This window comes from Urocitellus parryii, chromosome 14, assembly GCF_045843805.1.
Source record: "Urocitellus parryii isolate mUroPar1 chromosome 14, mUroPar1.hap1, whole genome shotgun sequence".
Taxonomy (NCBI): domain Eukaryota; kingdom Metazoa; phylum Chordata; class Mammalia; order Rodentia; family Sciuridae; genus Urocitellus; species Urocitellus parryii.
Genome location: NC_135544.1, coordinates 57209440 through 57231843, shown reverse-complemented (window position 1 = coordinate 57231843; position 22404 = coordinate 57209440). Strand labels below are relative to the sequence as shown.

At 41.0% G+C, this 22404-nt stretch overlaps 1 protein-coding gene across 1 annotated transcript in view; it reads right to left on the bottom strand.

The window, feature by feature from the left end:
• Kif13b (kinesin family member 13B) overlaps positions 1 to 22404 on the bottom strand; it is a 158291-nt gene that overhangs the window by 74912 nt on the left and 60975 nt on the right. Inside the window, exons 7-13 of the mRNA XM_026398857.2 lie at positions 20239 to 20326; positions 17502 to 17636; positions 15143 to 15255; positions 13995 to 14106; positions 8314 to 8526; positions 6884 to 6994; positions 4880 to 5014 (exon numbers count right to left, since the gene is read on the bottom strand). Of these exons, the coding sequence (XP_026254642.2) occupies positions 4880 to 5014; positions 6884 to 6994; positions 8314 to 8526; positions 13995 to 14106; positions 15143 to 15255; positions 17502 to 17636; positions 20239 to 20326 (907 nt within the window). The remainder of the gene's footprint in view (positions 1 to 4879; positions 5015 to 6883; positions 6995 to 8313; positions 8527 to 13994; positions 14107 to 15142; positions 15256 to 17501; positions 17637 to 20238; positions 20327 to 22404) is intronic.

Sequence of the window (22404 nt, the reverse complement as noted above, 5' to 3'; positions counted from 1 at the left end):
GTTGTTGATAGACCTTTATTTATTTATAGGCAGTGCTGAGAAGCGAATCCAGTGCCTCACACATGCCAGGCAAGTGCGCTACAGCTGAGCCACAGCACCAGTCCCTTTCACAAAACTTTCACATGTCCAAAATATTACTGTTCAACCATTTAAAAAGGTAAAGACTATTCTTAGTTCTTGAGCCATACAAAACCAGAAAGGGCATTAGATGTGACCTGTGGGAAGCGGTCAGTTGACTGGTGACTCAGGAACCCATCCCCACCCATGGCTTTAAATACTGCCAAGTGTAAGCTAAGTCTCTATCACCAACCAGAACACAGACTTCAGGTCCACCTTCTCCCACCTCCACCATCAGCATTTGCCTACTAGACGCAACTGGAATGTCTGAAGACACTGAAAAGTCAGCAGAGCCAAAGAACTTGCTCCCCTCCTCCTGACCCAAGGAAAGTCCATTCCCCTCCCCAATACTAATGGCACTACCAACACCCAGACCATCAACCAAAAAGCTCAGACACTACCCAAGTCCTCCCTCTTTCCCTTACCAGCCCACCTGCGTCAATCGGGAAATCCTTAGATTTGACCTCACCTCCACCACCACACCCTAGTCTCAGACTCCCTGGGGCAGAGACCAGCCTCCTGCTCCCCATGGTATTCCACACACTTAACGCAGGCCTGGCACAGTTAGACATTACACAAACACGGAAAACAAATGAACACCCCCCATTCCTCAGGTCCAAAGGCAGCGATCCTGTCCTCCTCTGGCAGGTCACCCTTCAACGTAAACACCCTGCTCCCCCTCTTTTGGGACTTTAGCCTCACAAAATGCCTCTTCCTCTGCAGGATTTTCCCAGCTACCTATGGTGCCCAGGGAGCGCAGAGGACATCCCAGCACCTCTCCCTCCTCACATCAGCTGGGGCTTCCAGGCCAGTCCCACAACTGCAAGGACTCTCCAAGGCAGGCTGAAGAATGGACTGCACTGCCTCCCTCCCTGCCCTGCGTGCCCCATGACTGTCATCACCACCAGCAAGGTGATGTTAAAGGAAAAGCAGGGGCCAGCAAGAAGCATCCAAGACCACCCACAGAAGGAAGAAACATCCCTGAGCCAGTTCTACATAGATTCCCTCCCCTCCCATGAATGAGCCTCGTGCCGAATCCTAGCTGTGCCCTAGAAGTCCTTTCTGTCCTCAGGAGTGGGGTGGGAATGGAGAAAGCCTCGTGATGGCCACTAGACAGGTGGAACCAAAACTCCACTCCCAGGTTCCTCCCACCCCTACTCTGGCTCTGCTGCTCTGCCTGCAACACTCCTCCCTCCCTCTCCATACAGAGCATCTCCCACACCTACCTCTCCCTCTTCTTCCACTGAAGGGTTTCCCTTTTACCAAACCCTGATTGCACCTAAGACTCAGCAGGTACTGAGACTTGCTACTTCCCCTTATTTGGAGAACAACCTATGGAGGACTTGTGCACCAGTACAACCAGCATCGTACACAACATGCACTGGGTGCCAAACAAAAAGTGTGTATTAACAGGAGCAGAAGACATGAACTCCAACAGGCAAAGGTCTAATCCAAGTTCCAGAAGAAAAATTTCCTTTTATCAACAATTATACTGAGCACCCAACATGAGCTGGGCACTGAACCACTTAGGCATATAAAAAATAGATAAACTCCTAATTACAGACCTTACATTAGGAATGACAACTTAGATGTCTCATGTGAGGTTAAAAATCTCTTGTGATGTAGCTGATGATATCCTGGAATCTCAAATACTGAATTCAAAAAGCTCAATTCTGCCAAAGCCACACTGTTTGACGTTTACTAAGTCTATAAGCCCCTCATATTGTGCCTCATATTTTGCAATGCAGCAAAAACTAATGAGGAAGAGGAGGCGCCAGGAGGCTCCTGAGGAGCTCCTACATCTGGGGGTGCTGGGGAGCAAGAGGAGACGAAGTCTGGGGGAGCAGGAGAGTGTATGTGACTCCATGTGCAGAGCACACTGGTGAGGCTGTGCTGAGAAGACTGAGACCACCAAATCCCAGAGTTAGGAAGAACTTGAGATGTTGTAATCCAGCACCTCCACTTATAGCTGGGTGGCTAAAGTCATCTCCTCTGAAGTCAAAGGCCTAGCACTGGAACAGGCTGAGAAATTAAAGGCAAAGAAAGAAAAAACACTCAGTTTCCAAATTCCTCCAGCCCACATTGCGGTGTCACTTTCCTACAGTGAAAACTGTTCTTGGCTGAGTTACCCTTTTGAATGTGCTTTGTCATGAGTATGTCTTGTCTTGGGGCTGGCTTGGCAGCCAACACAGTATCGCTGCCTCTGACCGCCCAAACAGCTGACCACAGTCTGAAACCCAGTGGAACACCTCCGTGCAGACGATCAGAGATGCCAGCTCCTCCCCACAAACCTCTCTTCAAACAATTTCTTTGTTTAACTTTTAGTTAAAGAACAGATATGAATCAGGGGTTTCTTAGGATGTGCATCTGCATGTTCCAATTTTAACTCTATCACACCAGAAAGGAAAAGAATTCTTAGTTCTGAGGAGCAAAAATGGCTGCCTATTGTAAGTCCCACCCTAACACAGCATCTCCCCTAAAGCATATGGATATCTGTGGCTGATGCTCCAACTGAAAATGCTGCCAACGTCATTCAGAAGCACGGTAAGGGAACATCATTTGTTATTGCTTCTAGGAATCAAATCCAGGGACACTTTACCACTGAACTACATTCCCAGCACTTTGTTTTGTTTTTTTAATATTTTTAAAGGGGCTGAGGTTGTGGCTCAGTGGTAGAGCACTTGCCTTGCACGTGCGAGGCCCTGGGTTCGATCCTAAGCACCACATAAAAATAAATAAATAAAATAAAGGTACTGTGTACAACTACTAAAAAATAAATTTAAAAAATATTTTTAGGGCTGGGGATGTGGCTCAAGCGGTAGCGCGCTCGCCTGGCATGCGTGTGGCCCGGGTTCGATCCTCAGCACCACATACCAACAAAGATGTTGTGTCCGCCGAGAACTAAAAAATAAATATTAAAAATTCTCTCTCTCTCTCTCTCTCTCTCTCTCTCTCTCTCTCTCCTCTCTCACTCTCTCTTTAAAAAAAATATTTTTAAAATTTTGTTTGTTTTCAATGGATCTTCTATTTCTTTCTTTATATGCAGTGCTGAGGGTCAAACCCAGGGCCTTACACATGCCAAGCAAGTGTTCTACCATTGAGCCACATCTCCAGCTCTAGCACTTTGATTTTGAAAGAGTCTCACTAAGTAGCTGAGGCTAGTATTGAACTTGCCACTCTCCTGCCTCAGCCTCCCAAGTAGCTAGGATTATAGGCATGCACCACCATGCCCACATCATTTTTTAATAGGCAAGGTTATTACACATGTACTGGAAAACAAGAGTATCAAATGAGAAACTGGAACATGAAATAAAAGTGTATAGTATCTGTAAAGTGCGTCTATATATCTAACCCCACATGAACCTGCCAGAGATGGCTTCTATCTATCTGCACGGAAGAACCTGCAGAACGCAGGCCTCCTCCCTCTTCCTGCAGCACTGCTCCCACTGACTATAATACCTAAGAGATGCAAGCATTATGGTGTGTGTCAAAGACCCAAGTTGACTCACCAGATAGCCAAACACAGCACAGGATACTTATTAACAAAGGGACCTTAACAAAATGGCACAAAGCAATTCATACAGTATACTTCTGATAAAAACTGAGAAATTAGCCAATGTGAGTCTTTAGAAAGGCAAGCACACAATTTTCTAATCTTAAAGCTGTTTCCAACTTAATCAGTTCGTCTGCTTTATTTTCCTGGTCGTGCTAGTTAATCCCAGATATATGTACTAACCCTAGAATTATGCAGTCCATGATATAATTAATTTTCGCTGTGATCCTGACAAAGACTATTTGGAGTACTCCTCACATTATGTGGTCTCAGGTTGATGCTCTTTCTAGGTAGGCACTTACTACCACTGAGCCACATCCCCTGGGGTTCAGGCTCTTACCAAAGCTGCATCTTATCTTTTTTTTTTTTTTTTTTTTTTTTTTGGAGACAGGGTCTCACTAAATTGCCCAAGCTGCCCTCAAACTTGAGATCCTCCTGCCTCAAGCTCCCAAATAGCTAATGTACACATTATCACATGTGTACACCATCACATCCAATTCAAGTTGTCTCTTGTCTTAATATATCCCATGATTTACAAATTTCAATGTGTACCAATATTTTGTCTTTTTCTGTTCCATTCTCTGACTTTCTTAGTTTCTAAGTGACTGACTCTTTAAAAAAAAAAAACAGGTTAGGGGCTGAGGTTGTGACTCAGCAGTAGAGAGCTTGCCTAGCACGTGCACGGCCCTGGGCTTGATCCTCAGCACCACATAAAAATAAATAATCGAAATAAAGGTATTGTGTCCAACTGAAAAATAAATAAGTAAAAAATAAAACAGGTTAATAATTCATAATTTTTTAATTTTCCTAAGAATTACTGGAAATATAAATTTCCTATCAAGTGGTCCTTTAACATTATTCTCTATTATAAATCATACTAAATAATGGTAGGTTAGTGATTTAACTTGCTGGAAATACTAGAATATAATTTTTTATGAGACTAGGCCAGATGACATCACTCAAACAATTAAAAGGGAAACTGATCATAAAACCCAAAACTGTTCAGCTTATTCAAATAAAAATAATTTTCTAACCGTTCTGCTGCTATTGTTGCTGTTTTGAGGTGCTAGGGATGGAACCCAGGGCCTTGCACAAGCTAGGCAAGTGCTCCGCACTGAGCTAAATCCTCAGCCCACTGTTTTGAGAAAGCATGGCTCCCCAAGTTTAAAGAAGTACTTTACTGTACTCTGTGTGGGCATGTTACTTCACCTTTAGATAATACACCAGGAGTTCATTCAGAGCAGGATCAGCATTCAGATTAACAAGGAAACACTTGTCATCCCCAACTTTGATTCCTGAAGACTGCAGAGAGATTCCCAGGCTCTCCAGCTGTTTCTGCCGTTCCTGTAAAAGTATTAGAGAAGTGTTATTCCTCAGCCACCAAGGCAGTGAGATATGGAAGGCCCTACAATATTTGAATAACTATTCATTACCTTTATAATTCAAATATTATTCTTCAAATATGGCATTCGGATTACTGCTCTTTGTTCTTTATTCTCAACTATGTACAACTTTCTCTGTTTCATGGTACTGGGGTTTGGATCCACTGAGACACATAACCAGCACTTTTTATTTTGAGACAGGGTCTCACTATGTTGCTGAGGGTCTTGGTAAATTGCCAAGACTAGCCTTAAACTTGGGATCCTCTGGTCTCAGCTTCCAAACAATAGATGGGATAATAGGCATGTATCACCACACCCAGCTCAAAACTATTTTAATTTGTTAATTAATTTATTTAAAAAATAAATCCCCATCAGGGATGGTGGTCTGTACCTGTAATCTCACCTACTTGGGAAGCTAAGGCAGGAGTATGACAAATTTGAGACAAGCCTCTACAATTCAGTCAAACCCTGTCTCAAAATATAAAGGTGGTAAAGTACTCTGGATTCAATCCCTACTATGGGGGAGACGGGACGGGACTGTAACAACTGAGATATGTCTAATTTGCCCAAGCTAGCCTCAAACTTGCACTCCTCCTACCTCAGCCTTCAGAGTTGCTGGGGTTGCAGATATGCAACATCACCCAGCTCAATTTTCTTCTTTAAAAATATCAAATTTCTTCAGTTCATCTCATTTAATTCTATGTATGTGAGCAAATGTGAGTGTATTTTACTCAGCTGTGGTCTTTCTTAAAAGCAAAGTTTTCAATATCCTCTCCTCCTTGACATTTTCAGTGACTCCTCAGGACACAGGCCAAAGTTCTTCAATGAAGTCCATGGGGCCCTTCCTCCTGGCCCATGTGCTCTCCAATTGCACATCTTGTCACACCTACTTTCAAACCCTGCCCTCAACTCCATGGAACAGGTTCCAGGCCCCTCAAAGTGTCATCAAGTGTGTCTGTGCCTTTCCACCCAGGGGTTTCACACCTCTGCCTTCTGTGTGGAGCAGACACTGGCATCTGCTCACACTAGGTGACCATCAGTTTACTTGACCACTCCCCTCACACAGACCATGGCTATGCGGCTGTGTTCCTACCACTTAGCACAGTGCAGGACACACACTGAGCACTCAAATCATCAGTGAATTCATTAAAAAAAAAAAAAAAGAAGAAGGAAAAAAAAACCCTTGCCTAAGCACTGTGCTGGAGCACTATTTCACTTGGACACGAACCTTTCTGAAACAGGCTGGATAACCAGGAAACAGAAGAACTATCGAGGAGGTCTTTCACTAAAGACAGATTTTTCAGACATTTTCCCCCAATGCTAAAGTTACTAGAGCGTCCTAGGCTAGGTTCATGTTCCCACCCTATGCTCTCACAACTCTACATTATTATTTTCTAGCAATGAGAAAAAGTTGCCTCACATTTCGTTGTTTTATGTTACTTTTACTGAGTTGTCATTTGGAAGCGAGATGTTCATAACCTAATATCTATACCAGTGATATTGTAATTTCACTACTAAGTTCCTCAGTTTTACAAACACGTAACAGAATGAGGTGTTCACATCAGAGGCTACAAATTATTTGTTTTTGATATTTTTTAAGATTACTGGCACTAAAAAATTAACGATCCCTTCCATAGCAAATCACTGGAAATTATACCTTCTGTATCCTTCAGACTGATTTTGTAAAGTGCAGCTCATGGATCTGAATTTCCACGGGTGCTAGATTTGCCAACAGCAAAGGAAAAACTCAAAAGGGGACCAGGAGCGTCACCTGAACCCCACTGTGCAAGTGGCCAAGAACTTTGCTCTCCTGATCAGTTGGGAAACAAACCTGTGCAATCTCCTCGGTTTTCCTCAATTTCTCCTCCCAGGTCACCGTCATTTCCTGGATTAGCTTCTCCGATTCTTCTAGCCGGTCTTTTAGCTCTGGAGATTTCATTGCCTACAAGCAAAATGTTCACTTCATGAAACTGTCTGGACAGTGCCCCGGAAAAAGAATCAGCCAAAGCTAAAAGGACAAAGGTGACTGTCGGCCTCTCCCCAGTGCACAGTGCCACGTTGTCCACCTACCCACAACACACCAACCAGCAGGTCCCCAGTGACACCAGCACCTACACACTAAGAAGACCACAACAGGTCATCCAAGGAAGACTCACCTGACCCTTCCTCAACCTACTGTGAAGAGCTCACTCTCTTAAGGAGATAAACACATGAGGCTAGTTAAGAAGGGCTTATTAATTCTAAGTTCCAAAAGATTTTTACCTAGACTCATGCAAGAGACTCAGTCTGGTTTCTACTTCTGACTTCTGGAATTTATTCAAGAACACACAGACGAAATGTGTTCATGCTGAAAACTGGAAGCTGTTATTAATACCAGGAAGAAAAGACCAAAATAGAGGACCTTTAAATCTATAAAATTACTTCTGTAAATACAGGCTAAAATTCAACAGGCAAAAACATGGTCAAAATAGCCATCCTGCCCATGCATTCAACTTACTACCAGAAAACAGGTGAAACAGGGTATGGGGAACAGGGCTATGGGGCCGGCTCCCAAAAGAATCCCAGACAGCTAAGGGACTGGGCAGAAAAGCTAGCTGCAGGGCAATCCTGAATCTGACACCACACACCATCACTCAAGGCTGTTACCCCCAAGGCTGTCCTACAAAAGGAGCACCACTTGGTTACAGGATAGACTTGAGTGGGATACACAGAAGACAGCTGAAATAGACCACAGCTACTTCAGTCATAGTTTTCTTTTTCCTACGACACAACCTACAATATAGAAAAACTGGATTATTAAGGTGAATGAGACCTCCATTCTGGTTTCTATCTTAACAAATGAGAAACCAAACATCACCACATGTTTGATTTTTCTGCCAATTAGTCCATGCCCACTCTCATTTTCTAAATGAAAATCCAGTTATACACACTTTCTTCTCATTGTCTCTCTCCTCCTCCCCTTTATCCTATTAACGTTTTTCCTGACATCTGCTGCCTGAATAGAAATGAAAAGAAACATTTTCTCATTTTTTAAAAATCTCTTTATCCAATTCTTGTTAACACCTGTAAAAATCTCTCAAAATTTCCAATATGACAAAATTCCTTCATTTATTACTCAGCTCAAATTTCTCTTCCCATAGGAAACACAAAAATTCTTAAAAAAAAAAAAAAAAGAGTAATTCTTGCCTACAGCCAAGGGGAGGAATTCAAGTTCTAGCTCATCTTAGACCAAGCTGAGCACGGCCAAGCTGAGCCTCATACCTCTGCCTTGGTCAGCTGTTCACGGAGCTTCTCAACTTCTTCCCGGAGGTCCCGGATGATACGTGCGTTGGGATCTTCGTTCACTACAGCGTGATTGACAATGTGCTTGGCTCGATCCGCGTACCTCAATGTTGAGAGGGTTTCATCGTAGTTGTCTGCGGCTGGGCTCACCGTAGCCACCATGGCTGTCTTGCTATTACCCCCAAGGCTGTCCTACAGGGAGGGAAAAGAGTGAATAAGGCCAGTGTGGCAAATGCCCGCAATCCAGGAGAGCTGCAGGAGGATGGCAAGTTCTAGGCCAAACTAGGCATCTTAGTGAGAACCTGTCTCAAAATTAAAAAAAAAAAAAAAAAAAAAAAAAAAAAAGATTCAAGGGGCTAGGGATGAGGAATGTAGCTCAGTAAAGCACCATGTAAGTGATCAGACCCCAGCCCCCCCCCCACCCCGGGGGTCAGGCCTTCAGATGACCATAGCCCCAGCTGACACCTGGACTGCAGCCATGAGAGACCCAGCCAGAACCAGTTTAGAGCTCCCAGAATCCTGACCTATAGAAACTGCAGGGTGATAAACAATTGTTGTTCAAGTTTGGGGGCAGGTTGATGTGTTCCAGCACAACAGGTAACCACTCCTACCATCCCAGACCAGCCTAGGCAACTTAACACCCCCAGGCTGCAAAGAAGGGAGGGGAAAAGGGAAGAAAGGAGGAAGGGGGGGAGATTCAATACCCTCTTTCAGTAACAGAATATCATTAAATGAAGGCTGGGGATGTGGCTCAGTGATATAGCATCTGCCTGACATGAGCAAGGCCCTGGTTTCAACCCCTAGCACTGAAGAGAAAAAAAGAAAAAAAAATCACTGCATGATAGAGTCTCAAAATTAAGAAAAAATACTCCATCTGGATAGTAATAGGGAATTCATCAGATCACAAGAAAGCTAACTGTGTTGGGGTAGTACTAACCTAAAGTCTTACTTTGGGAGGGTACCAGGGATTGAACCTAGGGGTGCTTAACCACTAAGCCAAATCCCCACTCTTTTTATTTTTTATTTTGAAATAAGGCCTTGCTAAGTTGCTAAGGCTGGCTTTGAACTTGTGATTCTCCTACCTCGGCATCCCAAGCCACCGAGATGACAGGCATATGCCACTAGCCCAGCTAGAAAATTCTTACTTTTGAAGACATGAAGTTTTCCAACTTCAATAAATGTAAAATTTATTAGCATAATCTCTGTGTATAAACTTATTTCTTAGCCTTCTGTGAAACTCTTAGTAATCCCATTTTATCAACGAGAAGACAGAGGTTTTTTCTGATAAAGGAGGTTAAATACCCTGCCTGAAATATTCAGAAGCAGTAAGTTGAACAATACTCTAACCCGGTTATATTCTGCTATCAATTGCAATAGGATTTCCGCTCCTTCACAGCTCCAGATACATACTTGGTAATACAGAGGAAGCTCAGACCTGAGAACTAAGTCAGATGACTTGACACTTCTCCAAATTATTTTGCCCTAGTGTTTGCTTCTTCATCCATTACTGACAAATTTGGTTTTCCAAAGAAAACAAAGATAAAATCATATTGAAGAAGATACACTTTTGATATTTGAAAAGGCAGGAAACAGAACCAATCTGGACTTCAGGAAGTGAAAGTCATAACTGCTTATTTCATTCTTCACTTCTAGTCACTGATCTCACATTGTTGGTGCCCCGGATTTGGCAACTTCCAGAAAATTGTCACGAAGAGTTCCATGAGGCCTTAGACAGGTTCAGATGTGATATAAAAATGTCACTCTGCGATTCAGTTCAACACCAGTAGCACTGTGCAGCCCTTCAAAGACTACTGCCTGCTGCTGGCCCACACGAACAGCAAACCCAAGTGGGAGATTTGTAACAGCAACTACCAAAGGAGAGAAGTGCATGCATTGTGCTTCGATGTATGTGAGAAAAGGAAACCTGGCAAACGACAAACGCTTGGTATTTTAAAACCCTTGATCGTGGAACAATATGCTTATATTTAAAAATGGCCTCATGCCATTAGGAAAAAGGAAATAGCAACCAAAGAACTGGCACTCATTCAAGGAGAAAGTATAAAGTTTCTTGTTTACTCTTCAATTGCACAATTAGGCAAATCAGACAAGCTTTGTTTCAAATTTTGCAACTGCAAATTAAATGGACACTGGAAAGAGATTTAATTTGGAAGTCATAATTTTTTAAAGCTGAAAGAACTCTGAAGTCATCAAATTACTTGTCTTCCAGATGAGAATGGGAGCCAGGAAGACCGACAAACTTCTCCAGGTCAGATGCTAGCTGGGAGCACTGGGGTCCTGGTGGAGCCAGCGCTGTGCGAGCACTGAAGCCCGATGCCCACAACTGTGGTCGGAGAGGGCAGAAGCCCAGCTGGGCAGAAAGGCAAGTCCTGACAGGTCAGGAGGCTGCCTGGAAGGCGACACTGGAGACCTGCAGGTGAAGGAGCAGAGAAGGGGAAGACCACTCTGCACAGAGGGAGCCTGAAGCCCCAGAAGTAAGAGAGCACCAGCTCTGCACTAGGCTAGGGGTGATGACTCCCGGAGACAGCAGGCGAGCAGTCAGGGGTTAGGAGGCGGCAGGCTAAGCAGGGACTTGTAAGTGACACTCAGGAAAGAATCTGGACTTGATCCCACAGGCCTAAGGGCAGTTTCTGAAGAGATGAAGTAATTAATTTAGAAAGAAGTTGCAGTGTACTATGGAGAAGGGATTGGACCAAGAAATCTCAAGGGAAGTGTCTGTCATCTAGGCAAGACACTGGTGCAGGCTTCATCAGAGAAGTCTCAGCAAGAATAAGAGGGGGTTAATTCGAAAGCTATTCATTATCTAAGCATTCATCACCACACGTGATGAGAGATCCACATTTAGAAGGTTACAAACATCAAGAACACAGCACAATTATTACGCAAACACAATGAAAAAAGATCTCTAAAGAGAAATGGAAAATCTTATAAAAGACCAGCAATTTTATGAGCTCACTGGAAGCAATGTTAGGAACATGAGATTCTCACCTGTGTTGAATGAGGATCAGGAAGAATTAGAAAAAGAATCAAAGAAGGAAAAGGATCTGGGGAATCCACAGATCTGGAGAGGCCTTGGGGAAACTATTTATGTTCTGGAATACATTTTCCCCCTTTTATTGGCGCATCATAATTATACATTGGAATTATACATCGGAATTTCTTAAAAAAAAATTCCGATGTATTATTTCTTAAGAAATGCCCCTACTTATGATCTTGGTGCAAAAGTCAGAAGTGATAGAAAAAAGGTCTTATGAGTTTCTTTGTTGTTGTTCTAATTATAGATAGACACAATATCTTTATTTTGTTTACTTATTTTTATGTAGTGCTGAGCGTCTCACATATGAGAAGAGCTCTGCCACTGAGCCACAACCCCAGCCCCTCTTACAGATTTTTAACGGGGAAAAAAATGACAAAGTCAAGTATACATTCAATTTATTTCTCAACCTAAGAATTAGAGCTGCAATTACAACCTAAGTTCTTCAAGTATTATGAACAGTTTTCTCATTATATCCTACCAAAGATTGGTGAAGTCAAGCAAGTCCCCTCCTGATGAACCCTGCCACTAGAACACAGCCTCCACAAACACAGATGCATGGGGCACTCAGCCCAGGCCCCAGGCCCAAGCCTGTCTTTGGCGAGTTCTGTGCCCTCTTCCTCCTCTGGCAAATAGAACACTGCCTTACCTATGAAAAGTGACTGAGATGCCCTGGAAAGCACCTGACTGTCCTGAAACAGGCTCCCCTGGTCTCCAGCTTATGCAATGGACACTCAATTATTTCTAGGCCATTTTAACTACTGTCAGCATTTTAAATAATCTGAAGCAGTAACACTGAAATGACAAGGACAGTAAAACTATTCTTTTACTTACTTACTTATATATTTATTTTTGGTACTAGAGATTGAAAAAAAATATATTTATTTTTAGTACTAGGCCACCCCCACTAAGCCACCTCCCCAGCCCTTTGTATTTTTTTTTAATATTTTAATATTTATTTTTAGTTTTCGGCAGACACAACATCTTTGTTTGTATGTGGTGCTGAGGATCGAACCCGGGCCGCACGCATGCCAGGCGAGCACGCTACCACTTGAGCCACATCCCCAGCCCCCTTTGTATTTTTTATGAGACAGGATCACACTAAATTGCTTAGGGTCTCGATAAGTTCCTGAGGCTGGCTTTGAAATCGTCATCCTCCTGCCTCAGCCTCTGAGCCACTGGGATTATAGGCATGAATCAACTCCTTTAATTCTTTTAAGCCTTTTAATTCAGGTACATCCAGAGAATAGTCATGTGTGATCAGGAATGCTTCTGTGAAAGTTGGAAGAATAAATGTCCTATGTAGACGATTTCTGGAAGACCAGGAGGTTATCAGGGTTAATTACACATTCCTGGTAGTAAAATGACTGTGATACCCATTTCCAAGTGGTTTTTAATGGTCAACATCTATTTATCTTTTTGTTTTAAATTTCTAATTATATTGCCTTTTGGCCAAAGGAAGCAACTCTGTGTCAAATTCCTCCATTGTCAGCATTACACAGAAGCAGAACCCAGGACATGTATATAAAGGGTGCAACAAAGCACATCCCAAGTGGTGTACAGTTTCAGGTGCAAAGATGAACACTAGGAAGAAACTCTGGGAGCATGTGGAGGCCAGGAGAAAACTCTGCCTCCCTCAACAAGGCTGCTCACATCAGCACCAGGCCCTTCTTCTACCTCCAAATCTCCCCCAGCTCCTGGCCTGCGCTCCACTCCCTACATATTCTCAAACACAGTGTTTTCTCCCACCAATGAGAAAATGAGCCCCACAAAATTAAACCAGGCATATAAACTTATTTCTTCCTTATAAAAAGTATTAGATGAAAGATTTTGTTCAAGGTTGACCCCCTGTTAGTAATTCTACCATCCTAGAATTTACATCCTCTAAGACCCAGCCCAATATCTTTTATCACAGCATCTCTATGAAGCCTGAGGCTCTGGGGAATCTGGAAATAGTCTCTCTGTCACCTACTTCGGCCACAGAGCCCCCCATAAACTCATGCTCTACTGTGTGTGAGCACCTTGCCTTCCTACCTATAGACCTGCGCCACTGGGGGCCGATTGGCTCCACTGCCCTGTCCATACCCTCCTCCCACACTTCATACAGATCTCCCTTCCTCCCTGTCCCTCTTTCCAGCGGAACTGAATTCACCAGCAAGCAGCCATGCTCTCCCCGGTACCCTTCAGCAACTTCTCCAAGAAGGTGAAAGCACATTAAACGATCATCAGTGAAGCCAAACAGAAAACAAGGTCACAACTATCAAAGGAGTCGGAGAGGATGGGGCAGCCCAGCAGAGGGTGTCCTTTCCTGTGACTCCTACTGTCACATCAGCACCAGGCCCTTCTTCTACCTCCAAATCTCCATGAACAACTGTGTGGTTCAGTGTGAGCCCCACAACCCAGGCATGCAGACTCCGGAGGAAGAGGCTGCCAATTACTAGAAGAAACCTGGGCTCACTCAGCCCATGGAAATCACAGTTGCCAGACCCCTTCAGTAATTATAGATCTGAACACCGATGGAGGGAATGATCACTGGAAGAGATTAACAGTCTTTTCCTTTTTATAAACTATCAAACATTTGCCAAGAAAGAGAGGGAAAAACACTTACTTTGAGCAGCCACGTGAGAACTGAGTCCCGATATGGAACAAACTTATTTTTGTTTTTGCCAGCACTCTGATCTGCTAGAGCCGAGATGACCAGACCGAGAGTTGTAAGAGACCTGCATGGTGCAACAACCAGAACAATTAGGAAAAATGGAGTATGTCAAATGTCACCTTTAGCCAGAGATCAGACACCAAGATGCTCTCTACCTGCATGTGAGCAGCACTGTGGTCAGCATTTTGTTACTGTTTTAAAACACAGCAATTCTAAAGAACCACTGTCCCTTTTGCTTAACTCCTCCCCTTTTTTGCATTTTTATAGATAAAAATGTGAGTGGTAAAACATTAGGTCAAGGTGAACACAAACACTACATATCTTACAGACAGAAGTCATAAACACAAAATAGTAATTAACACACAGAACAAGGCAAAAATTAAACCTATAAGATTCAATACCAGCCCAGCCTCTGGATGACGGTGCCTTATAATCCCAGTTATAGTTGGGATTATAACTATAGTTATAGTTGGTCACTAATGATTCACTGTATGTCCCTGTGGGAGTCCTAAGGACAAAGAGACTCCCCAACCACAAGGAGCCTGAGGGAGTATGGAGGAACTGTTGACAAAACATGATTTCATAAAGTCCTGGCTTGAACTAGATAGCAGTCTTAAAAGGGCAAGCCCAGTGTGGCTAGGGCCCCTGGCAGATGTCCAGACAGTAGCACACGGGTCACAATCAACCAGACTGAGACCAACTGTCATGTTCTCTTCTATAATTCAGATCAGTGGTTCTCAACTAGATGGTGACTATGCCCCCACAGGGAAACCAAGCCATATCCAGAGTCTGAGTAATCACAACTACACTGCCCTCTAGTGGAAAGACACCAAGGATGCTGCCAAACACCCTGGAGGCCAGGACCCCCAACCCTCAGGACAGAGAGTCACCCAGAAATGCCACTAGGGCTGTCTGACAGAGGCTGGACTCCTCAGCCCCATCAGACATCTCCATGGAACATAAGATGAGCCCATGACATTGAAAATACCAGAAAAAAAACCTTAATTGTCCTAGAATCATCTAATCATTTAAGGACCACGATGTCCCCCATTTGGCTGTAATTCGGGAAAGCAATAGGAAGTTGCTTCTGAAAGGCTTACTTGTTAATGTTGCTGCCCTCCTTTAGCCGATCACCAGCAGCTCCAGTTTTCGTTGCTCGTTCGCTGCCAGCTAAATCAACTAAGCTCAGTTTGCCCACTTTCTCCCCAGATGTCTACAAAGTAAAATGACACATACAAAGGAACAGTTAAAATGGCAGAAACCAGGCTGTCTCAACCAACTGGATTTATTATCTAAATCTTTTATTAAAGTCATTTGTTGTTATTGCAAAATCATTTTGTGCCTCTAAAAACACTGTAAGAAAACTGTACAATCCAGCAGTGGAGGCACACAAAATTTACAGACCTCTACTAATCCATATAAACTGAGTAATTATCTCAGAAAAACAGTGCCCCCCCCAAATGGGAGATTTTGAAAGGAGTCCAATAAAATTTTCAGAGCAGTATACAAAAGACTTAGAAGATGCAAATTTTAATATGATTCGCAACTGTGCTTAAAACTTCATGTTTACCAAAATCTTTAGACAAAATACATTCTTACTAATGTAAAAAATATTAATCAGACTTATCCAACAGAAGAATCCTCAAAACAAAATTTCATCTAATGCATATATAATTTCATTTTTATTTTTTATAGTTAAGATATTTTAAAATATATTTTTTTAAATTTTGTAGATATAGATGGACACAATATCTTTATTTTGTTTATTTTTATGTAGTGCTAAGGATGAGCTCAGTGCCTCATATGTGCAAGGCAAGCGCTCTGCCACTGAGCCACAACCCCAACCCCTAAAATATTTTTAATAGCTGGGTGCAGATGCACGTGTTTGTAATCCCAGTGATTGGGAGGCTGGGACAGCAGGATCACAAGTCAGAGGTCAGCCTCAACAACTTAGCAAAACCCTCATCAAATTAGCAAGATCTGTCTCAAATAAAATATGAAAAAGGGCTGGGTTGTGACTCAGTAGTAAAGACCCCCTGGGTACAAAAAAAAAGATATTTTTTATATAGTGATATTTTCCTTTCTCAAGTTGCATATGTAAAACAGATATTTTATAATTCAGCAGCAAAAATAAAAGAAAAAAGAAAAAAAGAAATGTAAGAAACCAGTGCCAAAAGTCTACAGACTGGATCATTTGAAAAACTTTCCTTTTAACATACATTTATATTTATTTCCATAAAATAAATATATTGCTAACAAAAGGATATTTAGCTTCCCAAATCAAAGTACTTTTAGTTTAAAAAAAAAAGTCTTCAGTATGTTTTTTGTTTTATGCTGAAAAGGAAATCGGAAACAAAGAACTTTTTGTTGCTACACTAATCTTGCTGTGATGGTTTAAAAAAAAGAAACAAAGAAAAGAAAAATACACTTTCAGCAAATAAAAATCCTGCCAAAATAAAGCACTTTGCCAGGGTGATTACTTTAGATTCTGGTATATGAATGAAAGTGATGCTCCGAGGAACGGGCATCACAATAAAATATGTAAAAATTCACACAAAGAGAAAGAAAATATATGAGTCTACAGATAAGTTCTTAATGTGGCAGAAACATTTACATATCTGACTCAGTCTACTCGTCACAAGGTTCCAAACTACATAATCAAAAAATACTCTACAAAATCTAGCAGCTTTGTAGTGCCATTCCCCGAGGGAAGCGAATCCTGACCCTGGCGTTTGGCAGAAGGTAACACTGCAGAAGAACCTCTACTGATGAAGTGGAGCATTAACATCTGCTCACACAGGCAGCCAGCAGCTAAGGGCTCTAACACTGCTGTGACAGGGCTGTGGGATGGGTTCCACCTTCCCATAGCTGGACAGCGTGGGAGCTAAGGCCTCCATCTCTAAGACTCCCTTACAGCCAGGATTCAGAATGTGGTGCAAATTCTGTCAATCAGATCTCCTTGTTAAAGATCTGGAAAGCAGAAGTAAAATGCCCCTTTTGGCTTTTTCTGATGGCAGATAGGATCATGGAAACATAAGGCTTTCTAGCACATTCAGCTTCTAGGATGCTAAGAAGCAGCTGCTTTGACAGAAGCGATTTCCTTATTCCTGCTTCCTGGTCACCCCTGTGGGATGTGCCTTGAACCCAAAGCTCAAAGGGTATCCTCAAAGATGGCACCATCCTAACAGACCAGATCCAAGTGGTTCATGGAATTATTCCTAGAGATTCCGCCTACAATACAATGTTTCTCAGGTATTCCAACAACTCTGCAGTCACCTAATTCTCTACACTAAACCCCTTTGTGTCTACCTGAAGAGGCTTCTGCTTCTTGTTTACACAAGAAGTCCTGGTTGATAGTAAGTCTGGCTAGGTCTTTAATTCATCTAACATCTGAAGAGAAAAGGTAAATGATGATAACCTAAAAGAACTAAAAAAAAGGCCATGCATCTGAACACTTACCCCAGATTTCACATCATACAGAGTATGTGTGAGGGTGATTTTGAAGACTGCATGGGATCGGCTACTCTCCTCATTCATGTTGGTTGCAGCAACTGTCCGAGATTTGTTTCCCTCAGACATCAAAGACTCAATATCCTAAGTGAAAACAATTCAGACACACATCTTGTTATCTGTATAATAAACATTAAAACCTGCTATACTACAGAGCTCATTACAAGAGTAACTGCTATGTGAACAACATTTGGAGTTCACATTGTGTTTTGCCATTAATATTAAGACTCACAGAATACAATAGCCAATACTATCTCTGAAACCCAACTAAACTACATTTTTTCTACACTTTTTTTCCAAAAGAGAGTGGCAGCTTTGACTCAGAAAAGTTTAGAAGCTACAAATATACCACAACAAATACTCCATGACAAATATGCCACGCCCACACCCATCTACTTGAGAAAGTTGAAAAACTTAGTTTCTTTCATTATAAAAGCAGAATTTCTTTCATTATAAAAGCATTATACACCTATAATCCTACCTAGCTGAGCAGCTGAGGTAGGAGGATAGCAAGTTCCAGGCCAGCCTAGGCAAACTGGCAAGACCCTATCTTCAAAAATAAAATCAAAATGCTAGGTGCAGAGGTACATGCCTGTAATCCCAACAACCCAGAAGACTAAGGCAGGAGGATCACAAGTTCAAGGAGTCTCAGAAACAGCAAGGCCCTGTCTAAAAATGAAAAGTAAAAAAGCTGGGGATGCAGCTTGGTAGTAGAGCACCCTGGGTTCAATTCCCAGTACCGCATAAATAGAAAAATAAATATTTTAAAAGGGACGAGGATGTAGCTCAGTGGTAGAGCACTTGCTTAGCATGCATGAAGCCCATTACTGTTTAAAAAAAAAAAGTAAATAAATATATTTTTAAATAAATTAGATAATATAAATAAGCAAAAATCAAATAAAAATAATTTACTTGTAACCTCTTCACCCATGCATATTATTTCCCACATACTGGGCACATATCTTATTGGACCTGTTCTTAAAAATGAGAATATCAAGAAACTAGTTTCTGCAGAGATTTGCTACTTTGATGCTATTACCACTCAAAGAGAGACAGTATAACAGAAAGAAAGGTGAGATTTAAAAAATAAATTTGTTTAGTTGTAGATGGACATAATATTTTTATTTTTATTTGTTTATTTTTATGTGGTGCTAAGGATCAAACCAAGGGCTTCACCCATACAAGGCAAACACTCTATCACTGAGCTACAACCCCAGCCCAAGATAATGGAATTTTCATTTTAAAAAATGTTATAAGCTCTAAAAGGGTTATTTGACCAATCTGAAAAATCTGAAACTTTAATTTCATTAATTACAACAGAGAGTTATAAAACCATCTACTTAGACTAAGCAAATGGCTCAGTGGTAGAGCTCCTGTTTAATATACACAAGGCCCTGGGTTCAATCCATAGCACAGAAGATAAATAAATAAAACTAAATCATCTACTTTACAAGAATTTTCATAAGGAACAAAAAAGATGGTACATCTGAAAGAGCTGTCTAGTTGCCTACTATGAACTCAGTAAAGGAACTCTAGCTAAGTGCAAGCAGCAGAGCTGCGAGATCACATTTCCCAGATGCCCTTGCACCTCGGTCTGGCCCCATGAGTACAATTTGGCAAATAAGTATAATAGAGACTATCTGGGCCACTCTCCTTAAAAGGAGTAGCTTACCATCATATCCTGGTTCTAAGAGTTGTCTTGAACTATGAGAACATGGTCGTTACATCTCTCTATGTGGGGTGGGGAAGAATGCAAGTCCCTAATAACACCTTGGAGCCACCAAACCAGCCTCTACCTCCAGACTTCTTTTACATGAAAACCTTATTTAAATCAGCATTCGTTCCTCCACTCCGATGTATACTGAGAGCATCTACCATAAGCCAGGTACTTTCTGGACACTGAGGATAAATAATGAACAAAACAGATAATAACCCACACTTCAAAATATTAAATCCTGGGCTGGGGTTGTGGCTTAGTGGTAGAGCGCTTGCCTTGCACGTGTGAGGCACTAGGTTCGAACCCCAGCATCACATATAAATAAATAAAAAATAAAGGTCCATTAACAACTAAAAAATATTTTAAAAATATTAAATCCTGTTATGTTTTTATTTTTTTTAGTTGCAGATGGATATAATACCTATATTTTATTATTTATCGTTATATGGTGCTGATGATTAAACCTAGGGCCTCACATGTGCTAGGCAAGAGCTCTACCACTGAGCCCTAGCCCCGTTACATTTTTTATGTTATCTGCAATTGAATATTATCCTAAACTGACACACGTGTGGAAAACTTTGCAAATCATTATAAGATTCTGTTTATGCATATTAAGTAAAAAAGAATAATGTTTAAGGAAAAATTCAACATGATAGAGAAAAAGCCTCAAAGTAAAAACATTAACTGCAAAAGAAGTATAAAATGGTACCAGAATAAAAAAACAACAACAAAAGGTAAAATTCACTACCAAACCCATTTTAGCTCTGTTAAGCCTGAAAACCCTAAGGCTTAATTTTAAGACCTCATCATATTTAGCCTACATTTATTCTCTGATCTCATAATCCACTGACTCCTTTTTACAACTTTTTCTTAAAAAGTTACTATTAAATGATGCTATTGTAAATTTAATTTTTAAAACAAACAAAAAATATACTAAATTTAAGTAGTTCATATAAAGAATGCTGTTACCTTATAGCTTGTTACAGCCAGTTTAGAAAGTCCATCCACATAGGGTCCCAACACACTATGTTCTCTGACTTTCAAGGTCTGACGACTTCTGTTCATGACAAAGAACAATTTGTTTTTAAAAGGACTCAACTGTACTTTACAGAAATGTTTCATTCAAGAAAGACCCCAAATAAATAAAACCCAAACTGGCCTTATCCCCCAAAGAATTTAAACCAAACTCTAAAATCTCCACTCCAAAGAAAAACTTCATAATGTGGTGAAATACCACATTACTCAAAAGGGTACACTGTAGGACGTCTATTTACTACTGCAAAGAATGCAGAGTCAAATAAATAAAACAATCCCCTTGTCATATCACAGAATGTGGCACAAATGTTAACTGTGCAAGAAAAAGAAAACTATAGACCCAGCTCAATTATGAATAAAGACAAAGAAACAAAGACAATGAAATGAGTCTAATAATGACCTAAAAACACAACCCTGGGCTTATCCCAGGGCAGCAAGGTTGTTTTAACATGGGGTGGGGATCAACGCATTTCATCACACGACTGACTGAAGGGAGAGTGGGGAGTATGATCCCTCCAGTAAGTGTAGGAAAAAGGATTTAATAAAATGAAAATTAAATACTTGTTCATAATTTTCTTTAAAAACAAGCCAGTTTGCAAACAAGAAACTGATAAACCCAGTAAAGGGCATCTGCCAAAAACAAAGAGTATATGTAGCACACTTAAGGTTATAAGCCAAAAATTTTTGTTGAGATGTTGGTCAAAGGGTATAAAAAGTTTCATTTAGGAGATTCCAGAGATCTGTTGCACAGCATGGTGACAATAGTCAATAAAAATGTAACGTATTTAAAAATTGTTAAGAGTGTCTTTAGATGTTCACACTATAAAGATATATAAGGTGATGGACATATTAGCTTGATTTCATTGTTCTATAATATATACATATATCAAAACAGCACATTTCAACCCACAGATATAATTATTATTTATTAATTAAAAATTAATTTCTTCAAAAGAACATTTGCTGATGGTAAGATTTCTTATGTTCTTTAGTTTATTGTACATCCTGTTATGCATGTGTATTCATTTTGACTACAAAATTTTTTAAAATAAATAATGAACTGGAATGCTTAAACTTCTGTGGTGGTTCTCTAAGGTCGGCACTTGGCTTGACATCCGTATTCCTTTAGTCTACCCTTGCCTCTTCCTTTGTCTCAAATCTCCTAATCCTTGGCGTGGGCTGGAATTTACCAGTGTCTACTCTTTGACAGACCTTGGGGCTCCAGAAGAGCAAAAACGGCGTTTTATTAGTTTTGGGGTCTGCAGTTCCTAGCACAATTTCTGACACATAAGAGTCACTCAGGGAATAAACCTGGCTAACAAAGTGATATGAGAATCAGGCAATAAGAAAGACTTCAATGTGTTGGCTTACATGATGTGGAAAGAGGGCTAGCAACAAAAACAGAGAAGAGGGGAAGGAATGGTGGTGAAGACTTCATACAATGAGCAACTAGCACAGAAACTGAAGCCACACCCAACCACTAGTACCCAGGAGAAAGCAAGCAAGCAGAGGTCTTCAGGGTAAGATAATTAGCAGTGAGAGACTTATCTTTTATGTAAGCAGCAGACTTAAGGAATGGGGAAATGACTTAAATCTAAAATGTTTTGTCCTCTAGTATACCATCTATAATTTAGTATTTCCTAATGATTTGAAATCTTTTAGTACCCTAGGATCAATATACAAGGTCACTTATTGCTATATAACTATAGATGAAGTCAGATAGTCACAAAATTTAATTCTCACCTTTTACCCCAGGTTATATTCTATTATTAACTTTTTTCCTTTCATTTTTCCCTTTTTTCTGTTTTCATTAGTGCATGATAGTTGTACATAATATTGGGGTTCATTTTGACATACTCATACAAGCATGGAATCATTTGCTCCACTGCAGTTCCCAGTACTTCCCCCTTCCCTCCCCACCTCCCTCTCCCACCTTTTCCCTTAGAGATAATGTAGACTGAATTATGTCCTGAGTGCAGCAACATAATTACATAACTACACATACTAGATGGTGAATTCACAAAATTAGTACTTGAATAAAAAAGTATTTGAATAGGCAGGAGAAGGGAAGGAATGGTGGTGAAGACTTCATACAATGAG